The 18,582-nt window shown below is 40.6% G+C and overlaps 1 protein-coding gene across 1 annotated transcript; it reads right to left on the reverse strand.

The window, feature by feature from the left end:
* Nucleotides 1–332: 332 nt before the first annotated feature.
* LOC121281203 (D(1) dopamine receptor-like) lies at nucleotides 333–1,673 on the reverse strand. Its single transcript, XM_041193977.1, has one exon. It carries the CDS (start codon nucleotides 1,671–1,673, stop codon nucleotides 333–335), a length of 1,341 nt encoding a protein of 446 aa, XP_041049911.1.
* Nucleotides 1,674–18,582: the final 16,909 nt, after the last annotated feature.

Below are 18,582 nucleotides of genomic sequence, written 5' to 3' on the forward strand. Positions count from 1 at the left end.
TGCATGAAGCCGGATTCTATTCAAATATACTAAGCAATATTACAAAATATGACTGGTATCTAGGAGTCTTTGTATTGAATAAATTTTGTCAATAGGAAGTTCCTTCACAGGTTAATCATCTATTTATATGAACTTGTACAGCCTTTATCACTTAATTTCGTCAAATCTCCACCATTGAAATTGGGTAAAGGAACGATTGTGTCATATGTAACTTGTTTCAAGTAACTACAGTAAGCAATGCGTTGCTAATGATGATTGGCGGGCAAACTACTTTTCGTATTTTGCCTCTATTCAGTTGAAAAAGCAGCATTTTTCTGGGAGTGTGTAAGCTGTCAGGTGTTGTGTTGCCCGTTCTGGGTAATAGGAATGATTTTTTCTAAGGACACGTCCGTCTCATAGTCTCCATTGCTGGACAGGAGACTGACCGCCCCATGCTGGGAAACGGGGGAGAGCTTGACGCAGCGGTTGTGATCCGCCGGGTTTTCCAGAGGGCAGGGCACCGAATGGGGGATCAAGTAGACGCAGTTCTCCATTTTATCCAGGGATCCCCCGGGGTGATAGGAGGAGACCCCGTTGTGGATGGTGACCATTTCCACCGCGTTGCTGTTACAGAAAGCGTCGCAGCCCAGCAGCGTGGAGAAGGCCTTGCGGAAATCCGCGTTGAAGGCGTAGATGATGGGGTTGAGGGAGGAGTTGGCCCACCCGAACCAGACAAATACGTCGAAAGTGCTGCCGCTGACACAGGGCAAGGGGGCTGGGCTGCTGCTGCGGGCCCTGCCCTCACAGAAGGGCACGATGCAGTTGAGGATGAAGAAGGGCAGCCAGCAGCACACGAAGACGCCCATGATCACAGACAGGGTCTTTAATACTTTGGTCTCTCTTTTGAAAGACATTTTGAAGGAGCTCTCGGGCTGCTGGATGTCAGCATTACTGACACTGCTTCTGTTGCTCTGGCAGTTCTTAGCGTGCACGGCGGCCCTCTCCAGGGCCGAGATCCGCCGGATCTGTTTCTGGGCGATTCGGTAGATCCTGGTGTAGGTGACAATCATGATGGCCACTGGGATGTAAAAACTGATCAGGGAAGAGGAGATGGCGTAGGTCCTGTTCAGGCTGGAGTCACAGTTGTCCCCTGGGTGCTGGGAACTGGTGGTGTTGTAATCCAATAAAGTGCTGGGTTTAGCCTTGTGCCAGTCCAACTGCACTGGTATAAAGGAGATCAGCACTGAAAGGGTCCATGCCACACCGATCATTATAAAAGCCACTTTGGGTGTCATCTTACGCTCGTAGCGGAATGGACTGGAAATGGCCCAGTATCTGTCCACGCTAATGACACACAGATTGAGGATAGAGGCCGTGGAGCACATTATATCAAAGGCTACCCAGATGTTACAGAATGAACCAAATGGCCAAAACCCCGTGATCTCGCTCACAGCCTTCCAGGGCATCACCAGGACGGCCACCAAGAGGTCGGATACGGCCAGCGAAATTACAAAGAAATTGGTGACCTTCGATCTGAGATGGCGAAATCTGATCACAGCCACACAGACTAGAGTGTTCCCCAATAGAGTGGAGAGTATTAACAAGGAGAGGAAGCAGCCTGTGAGTACACGGAACGATGAGTCCTGTTCAGCATCTAACGAGCTTCCATCCATGGTGGTCTTGTTCAGCCTCATTGCTCCAAAGAGAGAGAAGGCCCCTCATACACAGTATCCCCCTGCGCCACACAGTCTGGTTACCACAACTAATAACTAACTTTAGACTAGACGGCGATCATGACGAAAGCCCCTTTCACACTTCCAACAAAAATGGACCTACCTTCAATCCATCCCCACGTTGGCTTGCTCTAGCTTTTATCAACGCCCTTTATCCCGGTTTAGCTTTATCTTAAAATCCATATTCCTAGCGCAGATGAGCATCCCTGCCCCAGTCAACAGCCTGGAAAAATGTAACTATCAACATCGCACTGTTCCCTAGTGCGGTGGTGCAAAATTCTGCAGGGAAAGTGGTGCACATATATTGCATACCACTGGATCAGATTATTGATCCTCTGAAAGTGTCCATTTTTTCGTTGTCCTCCCTTGTGTCCTATAGAGAGTATAAATCTAATTTATAGAACGTTGCTACGAGATTTTTGTGTGGTTTTCAATAGCTTCTGTCTCAGAACTTCTCATTCCAGATACCCCGTTTGTCCAGCGTTGAGAACTCCGCATATCCTGCGCCTCGCCATTCACTCGACATTCCTTAGAAATATAAAGAGAAATACAAATATAAAGAAATAAATCATATTGTCACCTTTAAATAGCCACATAAATGGCATGAATTTCATTCACATTATCATGCTTTACTACACTCCAAGTCGCAGTACAACTGTGATCACTGGTGGGTCCAATTTACAACCAACATCTGCTGTAATGAACAGATACTCAGCAGGTCAAGCAGCGGCTGTGGAGAAAGGAAAGCAGGGTTAACATTTCAGGTCGACGATCTTTGGTCAGCCAGATTTCCAATGTCTGCAGCATTTTATATTTTGTTTCGTTTACACCGTGGGTGAAGTGAATGCTCTTTCTATGTCTACCATTCTCAACATTTTGAGCAACTTTATTGATAGCACGATGCAGGGAATGTTCAGCCTTGTTAAGGCTGCCCAGTCCGCCCAGGTTTCGGTTGATACCGCGGTCTGCACATCTCATCTCATCACCTGCATATCCCGTCGTTAATCGTTACACAATCTGCATTTACTCACCGATGTTGTCCTACGCTGTGTTTGCAAAGGGGGCAAAATCTCGACACTTTACTCCAGCCGCTTTAGAAATGATCCGATACTTTTTCACTGTTCTTATTTTTTACGAAAGTTGTTTGCTGACGGGAGTGTTAAACACCAGCCCAATACTTATTTTAAAGCGGAAAGACAGTCGTCCCAATGTTCACATCCAGATCGAGAATAAAACTTCCAAAAACATGCTGTAAATTTGCTGATATCCACAATACAGCCAACTACTTTAACAGCATTAATGTTCATCACAGTTAAATGGCTGGCTATAGGTGCATGTGTCGTCATTCACAAAATGTAGTGATTCGCAGTAAGTCTTCTGAGCTCTGTTATCTATTTGTCTAGTTCCGTTGTTAATAATGAATTATCCAAGATCTCGGATTACTGGACGTGATCTTGTTGCGCCACCATGCGGATTGCGAACGCTGTTAGCAGAGAAAAGGGCGGGGTTCATCGCTGTAATGTGCAATTGTGGGTTGTGGGCTGGTATTGATGTTAAAGCGCCTCCGACGAACGAGTCAGCGAGGCACTAACTGACAAACGCTGCACTTCGGCCCGATCTGCTACCGATTTAAGGTAATACTTCAGGCTTCACTTTGAAAGTTAAGTGCAGGGAATTAACTAAATTAACTACTAACACAAAGTGTTTACCAAGCTCTCGTCATGAGATTTCTATAGGCAAAATAATAACGTTTCAGTGAAATCTTAAATCTAAAAAGAATATTATCTGTATTAGCTATCTGTAGTCAGAGCATGCTTTAAATTTAAGTAGAAATAGCTTTCGGATGAAACCTCCCTGCTGTGGCAATACGTCTCCATCACTTGGACTTCGTGAAATCAAGTCCTGTGTTCAGCTTTCTGCTTCCTTTACAAATGGAGGCTGTAATTAAAAGGACAGGGTTTGTATAAGTGTTTGGCAAGTGTTCTGGTTTCAGTGTGTTAGTGTTCTTCAAGATAATTTACACCATCGTTATGTGTTTCAGATTAACGAATATATGTGCCAAGTGCTTTTCTATTCGGGTAGGCAGTGGTCCTGGTCAAATCATCTATCCCAATCTACGGATCAAGCAGATCAACAGCTGGCAGCTTGCAACATTGGGTCTCCTTTAAAGTAAAAAGTGGGAAGAAGCCCAGACTGTACTCAGCACTGTCACTTTGTAATCGGAGCTTTAAACTGTTTTCGGTAGATATTTTAAAGAAAGCTCTAACTTTTGCCATAATGTTGATTTGTAGAGTCAACAAAGCAATCATTTTTATAACAATACTTCTTAGGGCAGAAATGCAAATATAATTCAAGTAAATCGAACTTTACAAATATGGCACAATGCACAGCATTCTGAAAGATGCACATTTTTATTACATACTGATAAGAGATGAAGATGACCTTAGTTTTCCTTTAACAATAACCTGACAATTTTAAACGAATCTGAAGGAAAATGTATATCTATAGTTGTAAAAGAACTTGTGATAAATAACTTTAATAAACACCCAGCAAGCCAGGTTCGTTTGGAAAGAATATTAAACTGTTTTTAAAATGAATTGTCATTGTCGACATATAGTGGTATAATCCAATGAATGTCACATGATGAACTCCACTAATGCTGCTTAAACATTAAGCATTGTTTTATTCTGAACCAAAAGGGTTGGACCCACACTCAGGAATCCTCCTTTTATCTACCAAAGCTATTCTTGTTTTCTTGAACTTATTTATTTTCCCAGCTTTTAATTTATTATATGAGTCACGACTGGTAATTTTACATAACTTCATTTTTTTGAGGTGATTTATCTCTTTGCTTTCGCAACATTTCTTAAATAATTCTCAGGTTTGTGCATTATTGGCAAGGCTGGCATCTGTTGTTCATTGCTAGTTGCCCTGAGAAGGCTGAAGGATTTTTTTGCTTACTTGTTCACAATACAGAAATTCAAGGATGCAATAACACTGTAGTTAATTTTTAAGTTCAAAGAATTTAATTTGACATATGGACCACATTGACGTACAACAGTTTTTTTTAACCTGCAAGAAAGCTCCTTATACAAACTTTTCTAGTGAGTAACAAAGCAATATAAAGGATTGGTCAAGATGTCCTTTGTGCTTGGCAGAATAAGAAAGTCCCCATCCTGATATCACATGTAAAACCTTGTATAATGAATTGCTTTAGACCTTCAGAATATGCTGAATATCATACCATAGTTGGGTTATTTTGCACAGGCCTTATTCTCTGTTTTTAAAGTTGTCAACATTGCTTTTTCTCAAGGTTAGTCTAGCTGACACATCCCATCTACTGCCTCAGTAAAACTGCATCCCACCAGCATTGTAGTAAATAAGATAATCCTTTTCATGACATATCACTGGCCTAATTCCCCAGCATTCTAATTTTGTACAAAATGAAGCTCTGACTTTTTTAAACAACTAATTAATTCCACTCTTTTAGCCACTTTTAAAAAAAAAGTATTAAAAGATCATGTTGAAAAATCCAAAATCTGTCAAGATAATAGCAGTCCACCTTTTTGAATTACTGCAGTTATCTTTAACAATTCTATACATTTTAATGGCTTGTTGGGCCACTTCAGAAAGCAGCTAAGAATCAACCATAAATATAAAAACAAAAAACTGCGGATGCTGGAAATCCAAAACAAAAACAGAATTACCTGGAAAAACTCAGCAGGTCTGGCAGCATCGGCAGAGAAGAAAAGAGTTGACGTTTCAAGTCTTCATGACCCTTCCACAGAACTGAGTGAATATAAGGAGAGGGGTGAAATATAAGCTGGTTTAAGGTGGGGTGGGGGGGTGGTGATGAGGACTTGAAGCGTCAACTCTTTTCTCCTCCACCGATGCTGCCAGACCTGCTGAGTTTTTCCAGGTAATTCTATTCATGTTGGTATAGAGCCATATGTAGGCCAGACCAGGTAAGAATGGCATGTTTCCTGCAGCAAAATTGAATTGTTATGGTATTCTGACAGCTTCATGGCCACTTAGTACAGATGCCAGCTTTTTATGTCTAGATTTTAAAAATTGAATTCAAATTCTCAAAATATCGTGGTAGGATTTGAACACGTTGTACAGCTTATTAGCCCACGTCTCTGAAAGACCAGTCCTGTAACCACACTACATTAACTATTTATGTAGACCCTTAACATAATAAATTCCAAAGTGCTTTACAATAATGCTAAATAATTTAGTGAGTTTAAGAAGGCATGATTGAAAACTTGGTCAAAGTATGGTTCTGAGTAGGTTTGCTAATGTTGGAGAAAGGAGAAGCGAGGTGAATTGAGTTTATAGTATGATTCCAGAGATTAGAATTTAGACACAAAAGGACAGTCACCAAAGGTAGAGTAAAGTGAGGGAGGGGCAGAGTCAGAGAAGTGAAGAATGTAGGGAATTTAAGCTAGAAATTGACTGGAACAAGGCTGTGGAAGGATCTGAAGTTGAGCACAAATACTTCAAATTTTGTTTTGGATAATCAGGGGCTTGTAAAGATTAATGAGGAGAGGGAAGTGAGAGTGGAAAAAGATGTGTGCTGCAGAGTTTTGGACACGTTGGAGTTTATAGAAGATGGAAGATGAGAAGGCATTAGAATAATTGAGCCTAGAGGTAGCAAAATAATGAAGAAGGTTCTCAGCAGAGGAGCAGATAAATTGAGGCAAAGGCAGGCAATGTTGTCAAAATGAAAGCTCTTGATGATGGTAGGATGTAGGGTTTACAGCTCAGCCCTAGTTTGCATAAACTGCCAAGATTTTACATGGTCTGGTTTAACTGAATAAGTGGTTGGGGCGGGGGAATGGAAATGGCCATGGAGCTTGGAGGCAGTGAAACATTTACAAAAGAAACGAAAGGAAAATTAGCAATAAGGCAAGGTTTTTTTTAAGTTGCTTGTGATAAATATGCTTTGAAAGTGTGGGAGTCAATGCCTATGGAACAATACTACATATTATAACAATATTACAATATAACATTACATTATTATAACAATATTAACTAGAATGAGGGCCAAGAGAGGAACTTGATTGGTCAAGAATTGAATGGAAAAGGGGTCAAGGAAGCAGGAGGTGAGTCTCATGGAAGAATTTAGCCTGGAGAGGGAATTAGGGCTGAAGGATGGGACCAATTGAATGTTGGGGATAGTGGGGGAAGAGGAAAAAAGACAAAATAGCAGTAGAAACTGCATAGATATCAAGTATTCCAATTTTTGGTCAGGCTAGATTATGAAGTGTGTGGGTTAAGCCAATCTTATTAGCACAATAAATTACAAGTGACAATTACAAATAGCAGTAGAAACTGCATTGATATCAAGTATTCCAATTTTTGGTCAGGCTAGATTATGAAGTGTGTGGGTTAAGCCAATCTTATTAGCACAATAAATTACAAGTGACCTGACAATCCTTTGTCTCTGAATAAACAGTGATCGAATGAAGAACCTTCTGGTATTGATTTTCAGTGAGGAAAATCCTGAAGATAGAGACTGATTACACAGACGGACAGTTTGAGACAAATGCAAATTGACAGATACAAGTACACTTTAATTAGATCAGCAAGATACAGACTGAGGTATGTATGCAGAAAAGGAGATAAATACACAATATGGCTAGAAATTCCTCTATTCATTTTATTTAGCTATGGGAAATGTTGTGTGCCTATTACATATATTCCACAGGCAAAGTTAGAATTTGTGGAATAATTACTAGCCAATACAAAGGCAAAGAAATGTTGACAAATACTGAGAAAGGTGCAGTCATTAATTAGAGTCAAGATAGGCAAACAGTGAAACATACAACTTCTACCATACATTAAGAAATATAGGAAAGATCCTTTCTTCCCACAATCATCCCTCTGGCATATTAACTCCCCCACTATCATAAATATATTTTAAATAACCTTAGTTTTTGTACTTCCACTATCTTGCTTGATGGTTGTTCAAAACATGACGCACTGAGACTTAATTTCTTTTGCAATTTATTGTAAATGTATTGTTCAGTATTTTCAATTCGTGACTTCTGGTTCTAGTTTTCAGACATACTTGTATTAAGGAAGACCTGCTGAATTTTTCCAGCACTTTCTGTTTTTATTTCAGATCTCTAGCATCTGTAGTTTTTTGCTTATACTTTAAAGTAAGTTATTTATTATGTACTTTAAAGAGGGATTCCTTCACCATTCTTTCTAGAAACTGAAGCATAATCTTCTCCAATCTTCAGTCTTGTTACTGCATTCTGAACCTTTTCTAATGCATGTGCATCTTTTAGTGCCAAGATTACCTGAAGACCACATAAAGGGAAATAAATACAAATGCAGTAGTGGCTTTCAAACTTCCCTGGGTAAGGAACTGACTGAAAGTGTTGACATTCTCCCAGAAACACCAGCTAATATTGACTTAATCCTTTGGACCCATTCTAACTACTGAGTTACACAAAGGTAGCATCATTGCAAAGGATTTTTTTCCATTTTTACAACAACAAAAATAAAAAGAAAATAAATCAACAAAAAAGAAGGCTGCCAGCCTTGAGTACTTGTTGAAAATCCCTCAGGATCTGTTAAAAAAAAGAAAAATAGAGTGAAGATGTTAGATTGCTGTCCAAAAACAAATATCAATGACATCTGAATAAAAGCAAAATATTTTGAATGCTGGAAATCTGAAATGAAAACAGAAAATCCTGGAAAAACTTAGCGGGTCTGGCAGCATCTGTGGGGAGAGAAAAACAAAATCAATGTTTCGCATCCAGACAACTCTTCTTCAGAGCTAACAATGATAGCTGTTTTTTAATGATGAGATAAGGAGTTGTAACTTATTTTCCCCTCGTCAGCGGTGTTGTGCAGGGGTGGGTGAGAGCGAGCATGAACCCAATCGGTGCCCCCATCAGGTCCACTCCGCCATTTTACATGGGCAGGCCAATTAAAGTCCGCCCAGTGTGACGCGCACCCAGAAGCACTGAGCGCTCCCTGTGTGGGCAGGGGTGGAAGGGGGTTCCCTGAATCAAGGCTTGCGCTCTTTCGCACAGAGGTGCTCCAGGGAGATCAGTTTAAGGTTCTAAAATTTAAATAAAGGAAAAAAAAAACTTTTAGAACATGTCTCCTCTTGTGACTGTGTCACATGAGCTGGGACATGTCAATGAATTTTTAAAATAATTTTTATTGAATTTTAAACACTTCATGAAATCATATCCCACCTGTGGAGGAGGTTTCATGAAAAATACAAAGGCCGCTTAGCCTATTCACCTGCCTGTCAACCTTAAGGTTGGATGGGCAGCTCATTTAACTGTTTTAATTAGTTTTTAACAAGCCTTAATGAGCCTTTGACAGTTCAGCAAGCGCGCAGCCATGTTGGCTGCACGCCTGCCGAACTGAAAATCTAAATGACGCCTGGTGACGCCGGGATGCCCGCCCGACGTCACTGCACATCATTTTATGTGCCGGCGAGTGTTATGAAGGTGGAAGTGAATGGTTTGGTCAGAGATGTAATACAGCATTTGAAGCTACACTCAGTTGACCAGGATATCAAGGTTGTACATGTTCACCTTTAGCCAAAGTGCAAATGGAGCTGTACACAGATTACAGAATTTTGGATGAAACCAAATACATTTTGATTAGTTTCTCTCAATGACAATTTGAAGAAGTCCCGGCTTACTCATGTTTATGTCAGACAAGCAGGTGGCTGTGGAGTTGAGAGTGATAGTGAAACCGAGTCTCGTTAGAATACAGGGAAATTGTCTTCCCTGCATAGAGATAACTCAGACGTACAGCATGTAAATGTGGAAAAGGAGGAGACCAAGGATAGAATTTGAGTTATCCTGAAAATGACCATTTCGGGGTGAAGCTATTGGTGAAAGCTACTGTTAAAAAAAGAACAAATATTTCCTTTTAATTAGCTCTATTTGGCCTCAGTCTGATTCGATTGGATGGTTATGGTAGTGATGCAAGGCTTTTTTGGAAAGGAAACACACAAAATCTAAAATTGTTAAATTACTTGAATTCATTCCACACCAGTTTACTTTGAGCTGTTTGATTAGGAATAGCTATTATGGGAAATTAGTATTTTACTTTATTTAATTTGCTTTTCCAGGTGAAGCAAAGCAGGAAGAAAGGAACATTGAAGAGTAATGGTGAAAAATTATATTCAATATAATATAGCTTTTAGAGAGAGTCACATTGACAGAGCCACATGATGGGACATATTTTATGACATTTTTATTTTCTTTATTTTTTTTTTAAACAGCATTTCATCTCCCTGAGGCAGCTCCATGCCTCAGGGAGATTGAAGTGCTCTTTCGCGTGCATGCGCAAACTGCACGCTAGGCCCAGCTCTCCCTCCTCCCCCCACCCGCACAGGCAGCACTCAGCACTGCCGCTCGCGTTCCACGCTGCGCAGGCCTTAATTGGCCTGATCACATGAAATCGCGGTGCGGAGCTGATCATGGGCAGTGGTCGGCATCCTGACCGCCCCCGCCTGCCCCCGCCGAGCACCCCCGCCAAAGGCAAAATCCCACCCCAAGTTACCTAAGAAGCCCATAGCAAAGGAGTGCAGTCATTTCAGAACTATTACCTTAACAAGTCATCTCATTAAACTGATCTTGAAAATTGTAATAGAAAGAAATCATAACATATTTGAAGTAGAATTTAGTGAAACACAGTCTGGATTTCAATCTGGAGTAGGAATAAGAAAGGGAATTTTAACCTAAGAACAATCTTCAACAAATATCTAGAATTAAACAAGAACATTTAAAAATGCTTCATAGATTATGAAAAAGTTTTCGATCATGTTTATCACCAAAAGTTAATAGACATGTTGCTGAATTGTGACATTGACAGTAAAAATGTCAGATTTATCCACAGCTTATATTGGGACAAATAGCGAGCATCAGGCTAGACGATGGACAATCAGATATGTTTCAAGTGAAGAGAAGGGTATGACATGGCTGTGTACCATTGCCAAAATTATTTAATCCGTATAAAGAACAAATATTCAGATAATTTGATGTACATCCAAGAGTAACAATTGAAGGTAAGAGCATAACAAACTTGCGGTACTCTGATGACACAGAGCTACCTGCAGAGTCAGAACAGGCCATACGAAATATTGTAGATCAAATATAGTCTAGAAATTTAGTATATGGATTGAATATGTACACCAAAAAGACAAAAACAATGGCACTTAGAAAAAATACATTGGAAGAATAAAGATTGAAGTGGATGATGTCTCACTAGAACAAGTAGATAAGTTTGTATATTTAGGATAAATGATAACAGAAGATGTCAGATGTGATGCAGAAGTTGGAAGAAGGATAGAGATAGTCAGAAGTAATTGCCTGAAGATGAAAGATGTGTTAACAACAAGAAAATTCAAGTTTACAAGGAAAGCTCCTAAGATGCTATATTCTATCCACTTTCCTGTATGCCTTGGAAACCTGGACAATGCGTAAAGCTCTGTGGGAGAAAATAGAGGCCTTTGATATGTAGATGCTAAGATGTGCGCTAAAAATTCCATATATGGATAAGGCAAATGAAGAAGTAAACGAAATAGCAAGAGTGAAAAGAAGTCTAAAAAGTGACATCCAGAAAAGAAAATGTCAGTATTTCAGCCATTTGATCAGGAATGAAAAACTATGGAGATCTCTTCTGTGGGGCAAAGTGGTGGGCAGCAGGAAGAGAGTCAACCTGGGCCTAGTTGGATGATGGATGTCACAGAGTGGTTGCAGACGAGTTACAGTGGATGTATGGGGATGGCTTAAGACAAATGAGTGGCATAACATGAAGGCAGATCTCCTTGCAGGAATAGTTACAAGCAGCAGCAGCAGAAAGTAATCTGACTGAGAAAACCTAACAGATGTATCAATATACTGTCAATTTAGCTTTATATTTAGCTTTAACTGTTGAAAAATGGACTCAAAAATGGCAGTTCATCTCATAAGCCATTGGCCATTCATTTTTTTAAATTTAGATTTCCATATAATAATCATTGTGGACTGGGCAATAGTCAGTATTCTGGCAGTAGTGTGGTGCCAAATTTTGAGGTGGAGGAACTCTAAGAAAATGTGTTGGCCATATAATTTCTAAACCTACTATTGTATTGGTTTTCTATTTATTAATCATCATAGTCCCCAGAAATCAGCAAAACTATGCTTTTTAAGTGAAAAACATTAGTGACGGTAGGTGGCTGGCATTTTATTTTGAACCATGTGGTATTTTGAATCATTAGCCTTTAGCATAGCTAGAATTTCATTATGCAACATTTTATAGGTCGAGTATCCATTATCCAAAATCCTCAGAGCCAATCACGTTTCGGATTTCAGATAATTTCGGTTTTCAGGTACCGCATATAGAACTAGGCCTACTTACATTACAATAGCCTAATCCTAGGCTAGCTATAGTCTAAAGTAAATAAAATGGCTAGAAAATTAAGATGTATCACTGAGTTCTTGTAATAAGTTCCCACCCGTGGCACCATCTGTGATTCTGTTTGAAGGAGAAGGTTCAGAGTGTCAATGTACTTGCTCGGAGGCATTCTTGGATAGCTTCATAAGTTTGTCTTCTATTTTGTAGATTGAAATTATTTCTTGCACTCTTATAAATGTACGTTTTCAAGTGCATCTATCAACCCATTGCACATCTTAATAATATCGCCTATGGGTACTTTCCCTACTGGATTCACTGTGTCATCCTTGCCATCAATGTTTTGATCAAGTTGGTCTTGCTTTAACACCATTTCTGCAGTCTCCCCATCAGTCAAAGAATGCTCAATGGGCGCAACATGGTTATCAATGTTGGACAGTTCCTCAATATCCTCGGCCTCCAACATATTCGCACATTCCATTGATATACCTTTTTGCATAGTCAAGGAGCTGGTTTACCAGATTTTTTTCCCTTGTTCACACAAAAACCTGCAAAGTCTTCATCAATATTATCGTCTTCAATGAACATTGTTGAGGGCCAAATCAAAAACAAAAACAGAATTACCTGGAAAAACTCAGCAGGTCTGGAAGCATCGGCGGAGAAGAAAAGAGTTGACGTTTCGAGTCCCCATGACCCTTCGACAGAACTTCTGTCAAAGGGTCATGAGGACTCGAAACGTCAACTCTTTTCTTCTCTGCCGATGCTGCCAGACCTGCTGAGTTTTTCCAGGTAATTCTGTTTTTGTTTTTGTTTTGGATTTCCAGCATCCGCAGTTTTTTTGTTTTTATTATTGTTGAGGGCCAAATGTTTTCCATCCATTCGGCAAGGCTTCTTTATCAACAAGGCACCAGGCATTAGCCGATGCGTAGATGGCACCCTTAACTGTAAACTTCTTTTGGAAGCCTTCCAACCCCAGGCCTCTGTTCACAGCACCAAACATAGAGTTTTTGTATTTACAGTTCACGGACTGAAAATTGCCTTGGTCCATCGGCTGAATTAATGACATTACATTAATGATGTTACATTGGGGGGGGAAGTAAACAGTAAAAACGTTGTTCTTTACCAAGAGTTCAGCAGGGGGTGTGCTGAACAATTGTCCAGGACCAACATGATTTTACAGTTTTCTTCAAGTCTAGCTACTCAACAATGCGCATGCGCCTCTGGTACAAAGTGATTGTGTTGGATCCAGTGCCCTTGGTTTGTAGGGGCTAAAGGATCCAGGTTGTATGCTTGTTTCGGGGTGACCGGGCTAGTACAGAGAACATCTGGAGATCGTTGTTAGAATATACACATGCTGTTTATTTACAAACTAAACTCTGCAGTTATACTTGTGTGCTCACAACATAAAACTCTGTCTTCACTCATCAGTGACTAACTCAAGACTCTCTCACATAGAGATAGCCCGCACTACTCTGCTATTAGATATTAAGATCATGTGGCCTTACATTATGCTACTTGTCTTAAAGGTATATTAGGTATCAGATTACTGTAGATTGTGAAACCAAACAGAAAATGTGTCCCTGGTTACCCAGGCTCTCTTACTGACATAATGGTAAACCGATAATGTCTGAATACCTTTGAAGCACCAGGGACATTTGCTCTTCCCGATTACAGCCAGTTTACATTTGTATGTGCCAGCTGCATTAGTATAACCAAGGACTGTCAACCTATCCTGAGCATCCTTAACACCCATTGGCACACTGTCCTCAGCCTTTGCTAGTGCTTTCCTAGGGGTGGTACAAACTCGTTTCATCAGCATTAAAAATGTATTCAAGCAACAAATTTTCATCTGAAATTAGCATAGCAAACTCATAAATACATTTTCCAGCGTGTCATGGTCTGCAGATGCTTTATCACCACAAACTTTCAAAAACTCGATACCATGACACTGCTTGAGTTTCTGCAACCAACACTTCACAATAAATTCCACAACGGGTCCGGTTCCACATTTCTGCTAGAGGAAGAAGCTGATCTTGTCCTTGAGTCCTCTGCTGATTGGTGACATCGCAGCAAGGTTGTGACATATGGTGTTGGATCCCAATGTGTCAGTAGTGGGCTCTGCATAGTCTAACAAACATAAAAACTGATACTGGCTTTTGAGAACTCTTGAGCGCGTTGGCGTTACAATTAAGTTCATTTGACTGAATCCTCACTCACATTCTTCAGTGCTGCTTGGAATTACTTGTGTACAATTTAGTAATGGTCATAAATCCTGGGGAATGCATTGTCCAGCTTCCTCCACATAATCTCTGAATACGTTGACTACAGAAGTAGATAACAATTTAAACCACTTGCGGAGAGAGGATATTGCCAATTCTCCATGATGTGCAATTGGTTGATCAGAGATACATAACTGGATTGGGCTTTGGAGAATGAACGGGAGCCTTTCAATGTCAGGGTTGTGAACATTTGATTTTCTAAATTATTAAGAAGATTGGTAAGAAACTGATAACTAATGCTGATAATCTTACTGTTGCTCTCTAACAAAACCATTGCAAACTTACCTTGTGTGACTGAAACTTTGGCCTCAAGAGTTTTTGTGCCTGGTCACTCTTTCAGTCCATGTAAAAAGCATATGCTGTGAAGGATCATTTTGCCTGCTTACACAATCATTGTTGTGCACTTCTGCAAACACTCTGAGAGCATGCCGAGTTCATGTAATGTGTCATACCTCAGAGCTAAGTCTAAGAGAAACTGTTTAGAGGAAATTCTCTTCAACAGACCCTGATAGGTTTTCCTGTCAGGTGCAAATCTCATTTCATCTTTCATTGCCAGTTCAAAATAAGCACATAATGCTTCATAGTTGCACCACACAATCAACACTGTGAAATGAACTTGCTATCCATCTGGTGCTTAAAATGCAGTCTATTTTGGAAATTTGTTGTTCTAATTCAGCAGTGCATTCTGCCAGTTACCTCTGACTGAAAGGTGATCTTTTATACATAGAGTATAATTTGCCTATAAATGAATGGAAATGGTTCACTCCACTAACTTCTGTCACCACTGCAAGTTCTAATCTATGGTTCAGGCAATGCCAAATAATAACATCTAGGTATTGCTCCATAAATCTGTTAGCTACACCTGATTTGGTGCCCAGCATAACACTCACATCATCACTAGCAAACGCTGCAAGATGCTGCTTCAGATGGGAGTCATCAAAACCATGTTTCTTGAGACGTTCAAGAAGATACTTGACTATTGTATCAGCTTTTTGATCTGGAAGTTCAAATGGATCTAAAAACATGGGGCAGAATTTTGCAGTTGGCGAGCAGGAGGCGGGGCCCACTCGCCGATGTGTAAAATGACGCGGGATGATGTCGGGGGGAACCACTGTCACCTCGTCCCATTTAAATTTTCAGGAAGGCTAATCAGCTGTGCGCCTCCCAACCTGTCAATGGCCAACTGATGCCATTGACAGGATCATTAAAACAATTAAAGGACCTACCCATCCAACTTTAAGGTTGGCAGGCAGGCCAGGAGCCCCGGCGGGCAATAGAAAAAACATGAAACACCTCATCCGGCGGAGTTAGTATGTATATTATGAACATGTCCCATTGTCACATGAGGGGAACATGTTAGGGAATTTTTTCTTTCTATTTTTAACATTTTTCAGAGTGTAAGCGATCTCCTTGAGGCAGCACTTAGCCTCAGGGAGATGTGCGCTCTTTCGTGCGCATGCACGAAAGAGCATACTCTCACTTTTAGGGAACCCCTCTCCGGCCGCACAGGAAGGGCATAGCGCTTCCCGCCGGACGTCACGCTGGGCGGGCCTCAATTGGCCCACCCACATAAAATGGCGGCGGGGCCCACTTCTCCGGCAGGATCGGCTCCCTGCCCCCGGAGATTGGGTTGGGCCCGCCCGCCCGACAGGCAGAAAATTCTGCCCATGAAGTGTGGATCATCCTTCTTATCACTCTCACATTTCAGGTAAACTACTAGATCAGTCATATGGACAGAAGGGTCATATGGACTCGAAACATTAACTCTGTTTCTCTCTCCACAGATGCTGTCAGGCCTGCTGAGTTTTTCCAGCATTTTCTGTTTTTGTTTCAGATTTCCAGCTTCTGCAGTATTTTGCTATTATACTAGAGCTGTTTTGTTACTTAGGCTTGCAGATTCATCAATAGGAATCAAAATTTTACCCTTGATTACTTTGAAATGCTGGCAAATTTTCTTCCACATCGCAGTAACCATGTGGTCAATAATTTCTGCAGCACTGTAGTGAGAATGCAACCCAATTCCCATAATAACACCATTTTCACTTTGAAGTTCCAGCAAGCCAAAGTGGTCAGAGTAAGGTCAATTGTTTTGAGCCAGCTAGAATGCAGAACAGAAAAATGGTCAAGTTGCCTTTAGATGAGATACGTTCAGGTTGTCACAAATTTTTACACGAGTGTCTTAATTTGCTTTTTCTGCAACATGTTGCACAGTGATGTGAGCTTTTAGCAGTTTGGGTTCTACAGTTTTTGTTTCTGAGAGATTTTAAACGTGCACTCTGGTTGGATCCATTGTATGACATTTAGTACAAATGCCATTCATTCGAAAGTCTCATTCCCTTGGACATGAAAAGTGATAAGCTACCAATATTTGCACACACTTTATGCCCAAGCTTTTCATCCTTCTAGTCTGACCAAGGATATGCCTCTTTTTCTCTCTTCCACATTTCCTCTGTCCTCACCTGCACAGGGGTACAGACCAGCCACTGTATCAAGTTCAGTTTCAAATGTATACTGTGTGGTCAATTTTGAATCTGACTCTGGGGCAGCTGCAACACTGGAGCCCTCCAATCTCCATCAACACTCAGTATGACAGTGCTTGAATGTTCTTTACTTTCTTTACTTTCTCTACGAAAGGAGGTAATAATTTTTTTGTTTCACAGTCATTGTGTTGCTATCAGATGGTTTTGAAGTTTTGGTTATTTTTTCTCCCCCAATTACGCACATAGCAGGCTCTTGGGCTTGGAAGTTTTAGAAACTGTCCTGTTTCCTGTGGGATGCTGTTAGCAATTATGAATGAAGACTTTCTACCTTCAGGCTGGCAGTGAGTACTTAGTAGGCCAATGGATTTAAGGCTGTTTTATTTTAAAAGCTGTTAACCTGCCATCTTGAGGTATCAAGACTCAGGTATCGTGGCAAAAAGGTAAAATATGTAGGCACTAAATAGGTGACAACTGGTGTGCAATGCGGTGGTGCTGGAAATGGGAAGTAGTTTTGGTGCGTTATTCACCTCCAGGGTTTCAGTCTTACCTTCTGTGATTCCTTTGGATCCCCATGTGCACTCAAGCTTCACCTTAAAAGCACACTTTCAGATCTTTGGCCATGCCAAGCAAAACACCACTGCTCCTAAGACCATCAGTAAGGAGTCACCAACCTTTGGCTGTCTCCTTGGATCCTCACAGCTTCTTTCAAGCCCACTTTGCTTCAAGTATGCTCTCCGGAACTCTTTCTTTAACTTGGAACCTTTTCCTCGGCTTCTATCTTTTATCTTGACTCAATGAAATCTATCTCTGATCCCTACCTTTGTCCCTTACCTACGAATTTACTCCTGGGATCTTCCCTATCCCCATTGCTGTGTCCTGTTCTGTGGGACACCTTCTCTGTAATGGTGCTTCTGCTCAGTTCATCTGTTTCAGTTCTTTGGTCCCTTTTTATCTGCACATGCCCACAGGGCCATTCCCTAACACAAGGAACGAGAAAATACAAACTGTACATGTGCGGCCAGTTCCCGGCCAGCCCATACATGAAAACCCAGAGAGCTGCCGCAGTCTGCCAGGAAATGTAGGTCCCAGCCTGGCCTCCAAGTCCCGATCTGATCTCCGACTTTTAATAACGCTAGTAAATTCCTTGGGCTCAGGGTTAGGGAATCATCAGTCACCAGAACAGGAGGTGCCAGAGCTACTACACTCCTGTATTTTGGATCATTTTTAGTGCCAGTAACAGACTATGAGAGCTATCAAGGACTGCTTTATCAGGATGATAGCAGAGATAAGAAATTACAGTTATAAGGAGAAACCTGAGCTACTGGAACAATTTCTATTGCAACAAAAAAGGCTGAGAGAATATTTTATGTAAGTTTTAAAAACATGAAGAATTTTGATGGAGTGAATGGTGGAAGATAATTTTCTCAGGTTGGAGAGTCAGTGATATGGGGCCATCAATTTAAAATTATTACTGTTATGACCACAACCTATGTTAATTGCTGTGCAAACTAAATCCCAGAGGGAACTTGCTTATGGGCAATACCCTTTTTTCTGTATCCTGAAAATGAGAAGACAATGTACTGATCTCAACAGAAAGAAATCCAGTAATACTTTAGGGAATTTAAAAATTACAGGTAAAAGTTTTATTAACAAGAAGAAAAGAAAACTTAAGCACTTAAAAATTACAGATCACAGTTCAAAATTAGTCTGACAAAACATTCCCCCAAAAGACTT

Source organism: Carcharodon carcharias, chromosome 8 (genome assembly GCF_017639515.1).
Source record: "Carcharodon carcharias isolate sCarCar2 chromosome 8, sCarCar2.pri, whole genome shotgun sequence".
NCBI lineage: Eukaryota > Metazoa > Chordata > Chondrichthyes > Lamniformes > Lamnidae > Carcharodon > Carcharodon carcharias.